General features: G+C 42.0%; 3 protein-coding genes across 3 annotated transcripts; 1 reads left to right on the top strand and 2 right to left on the bottom strand.

Annotated features, from left to right (window-relative positions):
- The first annotated feature begins 181 nt into the window (after nt 1–181).
- On the top strand, nt 182–5,146 carry OSGEPL1 (O-sialoglycoprotein endopeptidase like 1). Its single transcript, XM_071434477.1, has 8 exons — nt 182–473; nt 615–864; nt 1,503–1,890; nt 2,796–3,000; nt 3,081–3,229; nt 3,824–3,954; nt 4,095–4,166; nt 5,022–5,146. Exons 2-8 carry the CDS (start codon nt 653–655, stop codon nt 5,110–5,112), a joined length of 1,248 nt encoding a protein of 415 aa, XP_071290578.1. The 5' UTR covers nt 182–473; nt 615–652; the 3' UTR covers nt 5,113–5,146.
- ASNSD1 (asparagine synthetase domain containing 1) lies at nt 4,778–9,143 on the bottom strand. Its single transcript, XM_071434476.1, has 3 exons — nt 7,662–9,143; nt 6,593–6,774; nt 4,778–5,755 (listed from the first exon to the last, which is right to left on the bottom strand). The coding sequence occupies exons 1-3, from the start codon at nt 9,141–9,143 to the stop codon at nt 5,494–5,496; spliced, it is 1,926 nt and encodes a 641-aa protein (XP_071290577.1). The 3' UTR covers nt 4,778–5,493.
- On the bottom strand, nt 9,099–12,129 carry ASDURF (ASNSD1 upstream open reading frame). The gene is made up of 4 exons (XM_071434481.1): nt 11,951–12,129; nt 10,372–10,425; nt 9,817–9,892; nt 9,099–9,236 (listed from the first exon to the last, which is right to left on the bottom strand). The coding sequence occupies exons 1-4, from the start codon at nt 12,023–12,025 to the stop codon at nt 9,166–9,168; spliced, it is 276 nt and encodes a 91-aa protein (XP_071290582.1). The 5' UTR covers nt 12,026–12,129; the 3' UTR covers nt 9,099–9,165.
- Nucleotides 12,130–12,756: the final 627 nt, after the last annotated feature.

The raw sequence follows: 12,756 nt of genomic DNA, 5'->3' as shown, positions 1-12,756 counted from the left end.
GCAGGGACTGCAATACTCGGCCCGAATTTGATGTCCCGGGGGCCGGGGTGCCTGGGGGCGGCTGGGCAAAGCCCGTGGCTTGCAGAGGAATGCGGGGGAGTCCCCGCTCTCCGCACGGCGGCTGCGCCAGCCCGGAGCACCGCCCGCGTTCCCCGCGGGGCGGAGCCGGCCCGGGAGGGGGTGGTGACACATCGCGACACGGGGAGGAGGACACGAGTGCGCCACGACTCGGGGAGGGTGGGCGGGGGATTCCGGCCGCCGCTCCCCCTGGCCGGGGCCGGGGGAGCCGCGGAGGTGGAGCCGAGCCCGTGACCCGGCAGAGCGGCCGGACGTGCCCTGTGCTGCCCGCACGGCAGCGCTCCTGCTGCCGGCCGCGGGCCGGCTGTGACCTCCCCTAGGGCTGCGACCTCCGTAGGGCTGCAAAAGGCACCGTCACCAAGCGTAGTGAGGAGCTCTCTTCACACGTAATTCAGGTAAAACAAGACGTTACCTCCCAGCTATTTATTCTTAGGGTCTTGAATGTTGCGTGTGGCCACTCATGACTTTAAAAGCTCTTCGGAAATACAGAGCAGAACACGTGCTTGAAAACCCTCCACTAATAATAAACTGTACAGTTCTCTTCTAGACATAACCACCCGGTAGATTATAAGCAATGAACAACATTGCCAAAAGCGTTTTGCGGTCGGTGAAGCACGGCCGAGCTGCGTGGCTGAGGACCAGCTCTGCTCACTCTGGGAAGCAGCATTTTCACAGGCTGGTTTTGGGAATAGAGACGAGCTGTGACGACACCGGTGCTGCTGTGGTGGATGAAGCTGGCTGTGTTCTGGGAGAAGCACTGCACTGTCAGAAGGAAGTTCATTTACAGTAAGAACAGGCTTCTCTCAAGGCTTCTGCCTTAATAACGATTTTACTGGTTTGTTACTTATAATATCATCTATATGTAAGTCTTCGTGTCCCATAAAACTCAGTAAGTGGTGGGTAGGTGTGAAGCTGTATCACTCTGGCCTCAACACATACTGCCTGAGAAAGTATTAAGGGGGAGGAAATAAATGCCATGAATTTAACAAGTTTCCTTCAGTGTTTTCTTTCAAAGAGAGACAGATTACTTCTCTAGCTTGAATAAAAGATGAAAACATTGCTACTGTTAAAATCAGCAATTTTAATTTTCCCTTTTTAAAGGGAAAATTAATAAAATATAAGAATTGGTCGTTAAGAACAGGAGCTGACAAGTGAGGGGTTGTGAATATTGTTACATAGTTTTGGAACAGTGTTGAGATACATTTAAAAAGCATCTGTACCAGAAAAGGTCAAGTTAGATCCTTTTCTGGCCTTCCACTGATAATTATGCTCCCTTCAGTGCCCTTGACACTAAACAAGGCATTTGAGAATGTAGTAAGGAAACAGGCAGGATATGACAAGGTTAAGAGGTGCCCGAAAACTATTTTTATGGCATTCTCTCTGCTATAAACCACCAATGCATTGCAATTCCTTGGTTTTACTAGATCAGGAGGAATAATTCCCGTGGTGGCACAGCAGCTTCACAGAGAAAACATCGACCGAGTGGTTCAAGAGGCCCTTTGTGCCAGCGGCGTTTCTGTGGCCGAGCTTGCGGCCGTGGCCACCACAGTGAAACCCGGGCTTGCTCTGAGCCTGGGCGTGGGGCTGCAGTACAGCCGGGGCCTGGTCAGCAGGCACCAGAAACCCTTCATCCCCATCCATCACATGGAGGCTCACGCACTCACAATCAGGCTCACGCATCACCTGGAATTCCCCTTCTTAGTTCTCCTCATCTCTGGAGGCCACTGTCTCTTGGCAGTAGCACAAGGAGTTTCAGATTTCCTCCTGCTTGGACAGTCCATCGACATCGCTCCAGGTGACATGCTGGATAAGGTAATATCTCCTTTCCTTACCTTTCCTTAGTTGTTCTCTTCTCTTTATTGCTTTTATACTATATAATGGTAGTAATATCATTAGCCTGAGGACAGCAATTCAATGCAATACAAGTTTTATGTAACTTTTTTTCTATTTTGAAATGCCATAGATTTAAGATATGAAAGACTTAAAAATGTACACAAAATATCAGTCGTAACATATGTACATTAATTATATGTTAGCAAATAGGCAACATAACCAAAGCTGGTGTTGGATGTTTCATTGACACTGATTATACAAAGAAGTGGTATTAATTAGAGAAGATTTATAGAGGTATTTTATAGAGGTATTATTATGCTGTCAGGTTTAAAACAATGCATGTTAAAGCATTTCTTACTATTTTTAGTTTTTAGAGTTTGAAAAGCATGGTTTGGCATTCACAATCTTAAGTTTTCTGGGTCCCTGAGTACAGTCGGTAAAATTGGTCATTTTTGATTTTGTTCTCAGCACTGTTTTTAAACACTATTTGTGCATATTTATTAAAAAATTGGGGAAGTGCATGGCATCAGAAAGGGGATTTTCAGAAGCTGAAACCAACTTTATTCTTGTGTATCTGGTAATACAGTATGGCAGTCTGTGTGTGTTTCCTATAGCTTAAAAATGGAGTAATTAATTATTTTCTGCAAAATTTGTTGATCCTCGTGTTTGCCCAGATTGTCCTAGAATTGCATTTCTAAACACTCCAAGAAAAAAAAAAATCCTGCTGGGCTGGTGTTATCAGCCATGATAGCCTTACCATGCCCTGTTTGTAATTTCCCATTGGATTGGATGTTTTGGTGTCACATTTTACTCCATGGACTGCAGTACAGTGATGCCATTCCAGGAGGAACTGATTCTAAGTCTGTTGTTTGTCATCTCCTTAGGTGGCACGAAGGCTGTCTCTGAGAAAGCACCCAGAGTGCCACAGCATGGCTGGGGGGAAGGCCATAGAGCACTTGGCTCAGACTGGGGACCAGGAACTGCTCACCTTCCGACTGCCCATGCGGCAGTATCGGAACTGCGACTTCTCTTTCTCCGGCCTTCAAAACGTTATCAATAATGCCATTGTACAGAAAGAAAAGGAAGAAGGTATTTTTAGGCACTCAGATATAAACTGAGCTTTTGATGACCTACGCTCAGGAGCCCCCTTTGATGATACACTTTTATAGGTATTGAGGAAGGTGAGATCCTGTCCTGTGTTAAGGATGTTGCTGCTGCCGTACAACACGCAGTGGCTGTTCATATTATCCAGAGGACGTATCGAGCCATGCTCTTCTGCATCAAAAACAGCATATTGCCATCAAAAAATGCCACTTTGGTGGGTATACCTTTTTTTTTCCTTTTTATATCTGACTCTATAACATCATTTGAAGATGCAGATGCCTTGTTGTACTTTCCACCTTTGACATATGAGGAAGATCTCAGTATGTATTATATTGTTAAAATACCAACAATATTGAAGTAACAGTCATGTAAATATTTAGCTGGGCTTTAAGCTAGAGAGAGATTTTCTTACCATCTAATCTAATCTAATCTAACCTCCTATAACAATCTAACCTCCTAAACAACCTCCTATAACTTTGCCCTCTTGCTGCCCAATACTTGATGGCTGTTCTAGTTACAGAACCATAGACTGGTTTAGCTTGGAAAGGACCTTAAAGATCATCCAGTTCTAACCCTCCTGCCCTGGGCAAGGACACCTTCCATTACACTGATGTGCTTCAGGAATGTCTTTTTGCATAATAAGCAAACTTAGCATACTCTTTTCTGGTATGTTTTAATCTTAAATGCAGCATTTATTGCTGTCTTTAGAACTTCAACTGATAACCCTTTTCTAAACGTGATACTAATTGTGTGTGACCCATAAGTACTTTTGAATTAATGCCTTTTTTTCTTTCTGAAATGCTGTCAGGTTGTATCTGGAGGAGTTGCAAGTAATCAGTATATCAGAAAAGTCCTACAGAATCTGGCAGATGCAAATGATTTTGCTTTACTATGTCCTCCTCCAAGGCTCTGCACTGATAATGGTGTTATGATTGCATGGTAAGAGTTGTTTTTTTTTAACACACAATACAGGAGCACATGCAAAGTTGACATGAGAGTCAAGAAGCTTTGTGTGCTGACTGATGTGCTTGTATGCAGAGTTGTGATGTACATTTTTATGTAATTGCTTTGTTGCTCAGGAATGGCATTGAAAGGTTACGTGCAGGGCTGGGGGTCCTTCACAGCACAGCTGGCGTCCGCTATGAGCCAAGGTAAGTGACTGCTCATCCCCAGGCTCTGTCCTCACTGTGGGCTGGAAAGGGGAACAGATCACATGAAAAAGAGGCACAAACTGCTGAGGAGTCTCTCTGCAGCACATAGAAGTTTTAAAAGATGCCTTCCAAGGCAGTTTCAAATACAAATGATCATGGCTGATATTTATTTATGTTCGTTTTGGCTCAGAAACTTAATTTACCGTACATCGTAAGAGTTCTATGTGTTTTCCTACCATGGTTGTCTAGATGTTAGGCTTAAGGCCAAACAAAATGTGGATATCTCAAATGTACCAGCTGGTCTTAAAGTTGGGATGTTTTTCATTTCTTTTTCCCTTTTCAGAAAAACAGACCTGGATGGTCTCAATACAAAAAAAAAAGTTGTATTACAGTTTTCAGATGAAAAATTATAAAATACTCTACTTCAAAAATAATTTGCTGTATATATTTGAGTGAATAAAAAACTAAGTTTTACTTGCTGTAGACAATGAATTATTTAAGACTATCATAGGAGTTACCTGTGAATCTCTAGTGTTTTGCAATCATCGGCAGGACATAAAATGAATTATCAGCTAAAATCAGAATCTAAATACAACAACAGACCCAGAAGATGGCTTTGAAATCACAACTGTATTTCTAGAGTTTGGAATAGCTACAAACACAAATATTTCCTCATTGTAAAAATATTTCCAGGTACAGACCATTTTAATGGTCTCAGTCTTACAAGTGCAGGGAATATACTGAAATAATTTGACTCTCCTGCTAATTGTAAAAAGAGGTCTGTGAAGCTGTACATCTGTGTGATTTGGCAATGACAATGTTAATTTTTAACAAATACATAATTTTGTTTTCTAGAGCTCCCCTGGGAATTGATATTTCAAAAAGAGTTGAAGAAGATTCCATCAAGGTGCCAAAATTAAAAGAGATACGATGGTTGGCATCTTAAAAAGTACTTAATAAAATAATTGCAACTATAAATAGCTCAATGAAAAGTGTTTCAATGCTGTTATGTTTAGGGACAATACTTGGATTACTAGAGTTGAAAATCATCTGTCAGAGAACCAAATGCTGTGTTGCTATCACCAAAGTAATTCCAGTTACTACAAACTAAGCATTCAATATTAAAACAAAAACCAGCATCTCAGTATTAAACAAAAAAAAGCACAGGATGCATTCATAGTGAGTTCCTTGTACACATACACATGTACAACTCTGATTATTAATAATTATGCCCATGTATTTAAAAAAAACCCGGACAGAACATTCTAAGAAAACTTGATTTACTGACTTCATGTATAGAATAAATGCAACATCTCCAGATACAGCTCTATAATTCATCTACTGAAAGTAACTTCAGCCTGCTGCATGTGTCAGATGCTTTTTCACTGTTGCTCTCTAGTTTTGCAATCCGAGATCCAAACTGTACTGCCCTTTTTGGCAGAACAGTTGAGGCTGTCAGGCCCAGCTCCTTGGCTGCAAGGCGCAGAATCAGTTTCTCGCCAATTCCTCGAGGTAAAGTCAAATCAGCTTTTTCTGAGACGGGCAGAGAATTGAGGAATGAGACAACATCTTCATCAAGAAAAGGAAACCTGAAAGAGAGATTTACATGGGTAAAGATCTTGTAAAAATTCTATAGGAATAATCTTGGTTTTCCCCTTTACCACATGCAAAGACCTTGTGAAACTACACTGTAACTTTGAAACAAAAAGATTTATACAACAAATGCTGGTATCATTCTGAATTTCAGGCATTCATACCTACTCATCTGCATGGTTAAGAGCACTGCACGTCCACCACTGCAACTGTTCTCGTGCTGAACTGAAAATGTGGAACTAAGACTTGGAAAAATAGTGGCACAAAGATCACATGAGAAAACCTTTCATGCACCTGAGTGGCCTCTGCTCCTGGACAAGACCTAAGGAATTTTTTTCAAGTTGATGGTAGCATGGAGAAGTAGGCACAAATAAAATGATTCTTCAACTCTTCAGACTTAACAGCCAGGAAATGTGGTAGATATTGACTATGCTTTACTGCAGGGATAGGAATACACAGCTCCTGTTACACTGTCTTTCTCCAGAGACACTCCCAGAAGGTCCACACCAGAACACTTCAAAGTTGTGCAAAAGACTGTTTAGCTTAGAATTATAAAACCAGCTAGAATTTCCCTATTTCAACATCCTTCTTAAAACTTCTAGATGGAAATCAAGTTGCTAAATTTCCTTAAGTAAACTCTTCCACAATATACTACAGACCACTTTTTTAAAAAACAAAACCAAAAACTGCACAACACAGTACACATTAACAAAACTGCAGCTGAACTAGAGACAATAAAACACACAGAAGTTTCAATTAAGATTTTGCTAGCGGTGTTAAAAACTGCATCTAACCAGCAAAACCAGTTTTGCTCTGTGTTAAAACAGTAATACCTGGCTTCTTTTCCGTGATCACCGATGATCCTGTCATCTCTACCGAGATTTCGAGAAGAAATGCGCCCTAACTCCATTTCAAGTTCTTTATTAAGGCCCTCTAAGCCATCTTTGGTGAAGCAAACACGATGTCGAGAGTACCCAGCAAGCTGCTCATCTGCTCCAATTCCTGTAAGCACAACCTGAGGAAACAGAATAGAAGAAATCTTAGTATCTATGCAAGTTAATTTGTAACAGACCTTAAAGGTTTAACTACATTTTAAGGAGAAAAATTTTAATATGCATCTTTTAAAAGTATTACTTATCAGAATGGTAGGCTGTGCCTTACACATTTACAAAGCCTAAAACAATTCCCAGTACAGTCATTGGTAACTTAAATTATCAGACCTTAAAGTACACACAAATATTGCTAGTGGAGCAAGGAAAAAACCATGACAATAATGCCATATGTATCACAAATACACCAGTATATTTGAAGAATGTCTTTGTTAGTTTCTAGGATAATAAACAGCATTTGTTAAATACCAGCCTTTAAAAATTATTGCCAAAGTCGATGTCATATGTTGTAGTTGAATATGTTGTATATGTTGAATGTACACCCAGAGTACTGTTCATTTACCAGCTATGTTACACAAAGTAAAAATGACTTACACTACTCAGTAAGTACAGTTAAATGTTTTATCAAGAAAAAAAACACTATTACATCTGGCCCATTACTGTGCCTTCAACAGCTGAAATTAAACAGTACCTTCTTCCCTACACACACCATCAAGAACAGAGAAGTGAGAAATCAGAATCAAAAATAATAGATGGTGGTTATTTGTTTCCATTGGATATTATTGCATATCCAAGTTCACTGAAAAGCCATGCATATTACATGACAATAGAACTGAATGTGATTTTTAACTCTAGAATTACACAAATATTGTAATTATAGAATATTGTACATTCTGACACTGAATTTCAGAAGCCTCATGAATAGCAAAAATCCCAGCTGAGTTCTAAATCAAGAAAACTGTTTTTACATTCAGAAGTCAAACACTAGGCAGAAAACAAAACAAAACAGTACCTTTGCAGGACTTTTATATGGTTTCAGTTCTCCTTGGTTACTAATGAAGCCCTCTCCTCTGGAAGCAAACCAAATTGCACAGCCAATACTGTCATCCAAGACTGTATCCAGTGGATAGATTAAGTAATTAATACGCTGTTTTCTCATTTTTTTCAATTCCTCTAGTGTAACATTAATTTCCACGAAGTTCCAGGTTCTTGAAGGGTTAATGGCTTTTAATTCCTTCAGTCCTGCCCTACCAGTGATTCTGTCAGGAACATCAAAGCAAGATGAATGAGTACCAGAGTCAGCAGCAGGATCTTGACAGCTTTCTTGAGGACAAAGCAAATCAAGCTGTACTTCATGGCTGGTACGTCTTTTAGTGGTACCCCTGTGCTTAGCTTGCTCTTTCATCATGAAAGCTACATTAAGAAGATCAATTGGCTCTTCCACAGGCACATGTTTATCAGCCAGGGCTGCAATAACCATAGAATCAATGCCACCAGAAAAGAGCACTGCAATGTGTGCTCTCTTATGAGACATGTTTGGAACTTCTCTTGTTATCTGATCTGGATCTCTAAAAAGACACAGGACTCGTCTCTTGACTGCTTCATTTAAAACATCAATAAACTGACAGGCTAATTTTTTCTTGTGTTCCTCTGCAAGAAGTTTTTGAAGGGTTTCTACAGAAACCACACAGTTAATGTTGCTAAAATTAGAGCTTGGACATGCACCTGAAGCTTTAGAAACTGTTTTATTTAAGGGGATAACTGGTGCTCTAAGACACAGCTTTGATTCATTCAGCACGAGATGTACATGGTTTGCTAAGTCTTTTGACACTTGGTCAAGAACATTAATGCATGTTTCTTCTACTGCTTTCTCTCTGCCGCTGTACTTCCATGGAAACAATGTTAAAGACAAAGATTTAGTTGCTGCACAAGCTTTGAGATCAATTTTGAAAATTCCAGATGCTGGAACTTCTTGCCATTGGTTGCCTGATTCAGAACAACCACTTACAGATGTGAGACGGAGAGCGCTGTTAACCTCATTACTGAATTGCCAAAGCAAACTACGACGGCCAAAGTAATCTCTGCCAAACCATAAACTGTGTCTGGGTGCTTCATAATAGATAAAAGACCAGGGACCCTGAAGTGATGAGAAGAGTGACAAAATGTCCATTTCACTGCTGCATGAAGCCAGATGATGAAACATTACTTCAGTGTCATTCTCTAGGTTTCCTACATGGACTCCACTGAAAATTTCTCCATTCCAAAGAAAAACATTGTTATTGGCATCTTCCAGAGGCTGGGGAGTCACCAGTCCCCTCAAGTGAAGTACGTGGCCTGAAAACAGACATTGATAAGAGAGATCAGACACAGTTTTTATCAACTGTTGGCTACTGTCTGGTCCTCTTCTTCTTAGATGGCAGAGGATGTCTTCACTGAGGAAATCATGAATCACACGCTGGCTGCACAAGGTAACAACACAGCAAATACCACACATTGCAACGAGGAATTCACATCAACTACTTCTTGATTTTAGCCTTTTCTGAATTTTCCAGCTCCTGATGTGCCTTCTTTAATTCATCTAGTGTGTCTGTGTAAGAGAAAATTACACAAATAATCAGTTTCACAAACAGGAAAGTTTATGCATAGGTATGTTTCAGTGTATATCCACAACATTAATAATCCCAGCCACTTGTTCAATTAAAGTGAAAAACATAAAACACTAATTAAGCAAAGAGCTATGCTTGTGTTCCATCATTACTAAAACAAGCTATATAAGCTTGCTGTAGCATATTCCTTTTTAGTTATACAAGGATGATTTTTTTCCAAAGAAAGCCACAGTGCAATAGGAGAATGGCCAACTCTTATATAATCAGTATGACTTCAACATTTGTAGTAGGAAAAGGGAACTGACAATAAAAATGGCAATGCTATTAACCCAAATCAAAGCAAAGAGAAGCAGCAATTGTTCACTCCAGAAAATTAAATACATACTTCTAAATTTATACTCTTCTAATGTTTGTTCCATCATCACCTCTGTTATCCATTCTCCTATTACCCTGTACTGGACACACAGCTGCAATTTTCTCATTTTAACATACCTTTGAAATAGCTACAAATACAGCTTTTAAACATTAATTAATTGAGATACTTTTACACTGCAAACTTACTTTTGCACTGAGACAGCATTTCTGTCCGGTCTGCAAGGAAGAATATGTTGCTATTGGGTTGCTGCTTATAAACTTTCTGTAAAACAAAACCCACACTGTATTAAGTCAAAGCAGCAGATGCTGGACCCACACTGCAACAGAAGCTGGTGTGGGTCCAAAGAGACACTCCTGATATAAAAGTGAAGGGGTAAGTTCTGCCCTGTGAACACCAGCTTTCTAATGCTGTACTATCAAAAGCATTTAATGCTCAACCTAAGACAATTCTGAATTTCTCTTTTCCTCATCCACAAGGGATCACGTTCTATTTTAAACAAATGCACAGAAAAAGTAAGAATACCTCATGAATCTTTGTGATCAACTCAAACATCTTAATGAAATAACTCAAATAAAATATAAAACCCCAGCACTGCCCAAGTATACATAATCAAATAATTTGCAGGACAAATTATTCTGAGCACAGCAGACCACATGTTTATTAAAATCTGGATTACAACAAATTACATTTATTTTTCTGCTAAAATGAAATAGTTAAAAGCAAATTTGTAAAACCCTTACCCGGTTCTTCTTCAAATTAGAAAGCTCATCGACTACAACCTTCTGCTCTTTAATCTGAAAGGCAAAAGATGCATTTCAATTTAATGATAAAAACAAGACATCATAGTATAATCCTAGTGGTGAGCATGTCTACTGATATTTTAAGACACCAACATGCATGTCTAGCTGAATCACTGAAGACAAACCAAGTATAAAAATTACATACTTAATTTCTCTAGAAACAGGCTATTCTGCATGCATTGGTATTTCTCCTACCTTCAAAAGCCTCTGGGAAGCCAGAGTACCTATAACTATTTAGAATCAGAGAGCACATTTTTCCCCCTTAGAAGAAAACATGTACACAACTAATACAACATCAAATAACTTTTTAAAAATAGCATAATATCAAGAATACGCTATATATTGTATAGTGTATGCTCCAGATTCAAAATGAAATTAATGAAAATCCAAATACTCTAATACTCTAGAAAACTGTATTAGCAATGGGAGCCTTTCTATTGCTCTGGATTTTTACATTAACTTCCTTAGTGGAATTTACCACTCTGCTCTGCACTGACAGATGTGGCAGATATTCCCATCTTCTTTTACAATGACAGCTGTGAAAGCTGAAGAGTAATCAGAAGGACTGTTGCAAAACTAACCCAAATTTTTGACTGTTAACCCAGTTTTTGACTGTTAGCCAAAAACTAACCCAAATTTGCCCTTTTTCCATTTGTATACATTGCTCCTTGTGTTCCTTGTCACTACAGCTCCTGACAAAGAGCCCTTCTCTGGCTTCCCTGTAGGCCCTATTGGAATACTGGCAGGTTGATAGGAGGTTTTTTGGAGTGAAAGTTCCACAGGCTTGACAGATTGCATACTGAACAGAGCTGTGGGCCACCAGGGAAGAGAGAGTGGATAAATAAGGAGCACCAGCCTCTGTGGCTGAAATCCCTTGGGACATTTTGGGCAGACAAAGCTGAACTAGGCTAGAAGGAAGCCATGTGAGAAGCAGGTGAGGGTACTTGGAGGGGAGACCTCATAGCAGTCTTCAAGTTCCTTAGGAGGGCAAGTGGAGGGGCAGACACTGATCTCTTCTCCCTGGTGACCAGCGACAGTACCACAGGGAACGGCTTGGAGCTGGGTCAGGGGACGTTCCGACTGGATACCAGGAAAAGGTTCTTCACCCAGAGGGTGGCTGGGCACTGAACTCTCTCCCCAGTGAAAGTGGTGACAGCACCAGCCTAAATTCAAATAGTTTTTGGATAACGTGCTCAGGCACATGGTGATTCTTGGGGTGTCCTGTGCAGCGCAGGAGTTAGACTCGACCACTGCACGTCTCTTGAAACTCACGATTTTCTGTGAGAAAAACCTCACTGCGTCTCACTTGGCATTTCAAGCAGCAAGACCCAAAATACCGATCTGGCAAGCGAGATATCCGCGAGGCAACACGGGCTCGCTAAATGCAGGCCGCTCTCGGGGCCCGAGGGCGCAGCCCCGAGAACAGGAGCCCCGGTCCCTGACAGCCCCCGCCCTCCCTCCTCTACCTCACTCTGCTCGCACCCCAGGCGCCAGGACCCGCAGGGCCGCCTCCGCTCACCCTTCGGCTCAGCTCCTCCTTGCGGCGCAGCGCCGCGCCCTCCCCATCCTCCTGCCGCGGCGGCCGCCCCGACATGGCCCCAGCCGGCACCGGGCGCGCTCACCCGGCAGCGGCGACAGCCTCGCTTCCGACACACCACAGACACCGGAACCAGCCGCACCAGAGCGCATGCGCGCAGGCGGGCCCGCGCACAACACCACCAATCAGCAGGCGCGGCCGAGCGCGCGCCTGACGGAGCGCCAATCAGCAGGCGCGGCAGAGCACGCGCGGCAGCGCGGGACGGACGGCGCGAATCGTGAGGGGGCTCGCGCCCCCGGCTGGGGGAAGGCGGGAGTGCGGCGGCCTGTGCTGGGCGGGACGGAGCTCCCGGAGCCGTGTCCTGGAGCGCATAGGGACAGGCCCAAGGTGTAGAAAATGTTTGGAATGAGGCTTGGAAACTGTGGAGTGTGTCGGCTTGGTGTGCTGTGACCCCGGGCTGCTGTCGGGCTCTCAAAACCCTTTAAGCGGTTTGCTTAAAGGTATTCCAGAAGAGATACGAATCACACACTATTTACAGACATTAGGATCATATGTTTCATTATGTTCATCATTAGGACATGTTTCTACAAGAAAGGTGGAGAGGGGCATGTAGTGACAGGACAAAGGGGAATGGACTCAAACTGAGAGAGGGCAGGTTTAGATCAGATACTTAATGGAAATTGCTTACACGGAGGATGTGAGACACTCCATGGGTTGCCCAGAGAACCTGAGGCAGCTCCATCCTTGCAAGTGTTCAAGGCCAGGTTGCACAGGGCTCTGAGACACCC

This window comes from Agelaius tricolor, unplaced genomic scaffold (assembly GCF_023055355.1).
Source record: "Agelaius tricolor isolate 1412-34295 unplaced genomic scaffold, bAgeTri1.0.p SCAF_10, whole genome shotgun sequence".
Classification (NCBI taxonomy): domain Eukaryota; kingdom Metazoa; phylum Chordata; class Aves; order Passeriformes; family Icteridae; genus Agelaius; species Agelaius tricolor.
Note: the sequence above shows the minus strand (reverse complement) of the source record. Positions and strands in the feature narration are given on the sequence as shown.

What these genes read in the sequence shown, in the direction of transcription:
- ASNSD1 (XM_071434476.1), bottom strand. Translation starts at nt 9,143, where the DNA reads ATGTGTGGTATTTGCTGTGTTGTTACCTTGTGCAGCCAGCGTGTGATT. An exon ending in CATATAAAAGTCCTGCAAAG is followed by an intron (nt 6,775 to 7,661) that starts GTACTGTTTTGT and finishes CTGTTTCCTCAG; the next exon opens with GTTGTGCTTACAGGAATTGG. An exon ending in GATCACGGAAAAGAAGCCAG is followed by an intron (nt 5,756 to 6,592) that starts GTATTACTGTTT and finishes TCTCTCTTTCAG; the next exon opens with GTTTCCTTTTCTTGATGAAG.
- OSGEPL1 (XM_071434477.1), top strand. Translation starts at nt 653, where the DNA reads ATGAACAACATTGCCAAAAGCGTTTTGCGGTCGGTGAAGCACGGCCGA. An exon ending in CAGGTGACATGCTGGATAAG is followed by an intron (nt 1,891 to 2,795) that starts GTAATATCTCCT and finishes TCATCTCCTTAG; the next exon opens with GTGGCACGAAGGCTGTCTCT. An exon ending in ACAGAAAGAAAAGGAAGAAG is followed by an intron (nt 3,001 to 3,080) that starts GTATTTTTAGGC and finishes ACACTTTTATAG; the next exon opens with GTATTGAGGAAGGTGAGATC.
- ASDURF (XM_071434481.1), bottom strand. Translation starts at nt 12,025, where the DNA reads ATGTCGGGGCGGCCGCCGCGGCAGGAGGATGGGGAGGGCGCGGCGCTG. An exon ending in AGGAGGAGCTGAGCCGAAGG is followed by an intron (nt 10,426 to 11,950) that starts GTGAGCGGAGGC and finishes TTTGCCTTTCAG; the next exon opens with ATTAAAGAGCAGAAGGTTGT. An exon ending in CTAATTTGAAGAAGAACCGG is followed by an intron (nt 9,893 to 10,371) that starts GTAAGGGTTTTA and finishes TTTGTTTTACAG; the next exon opens with AAAGTTTATAAGCAGCAACC.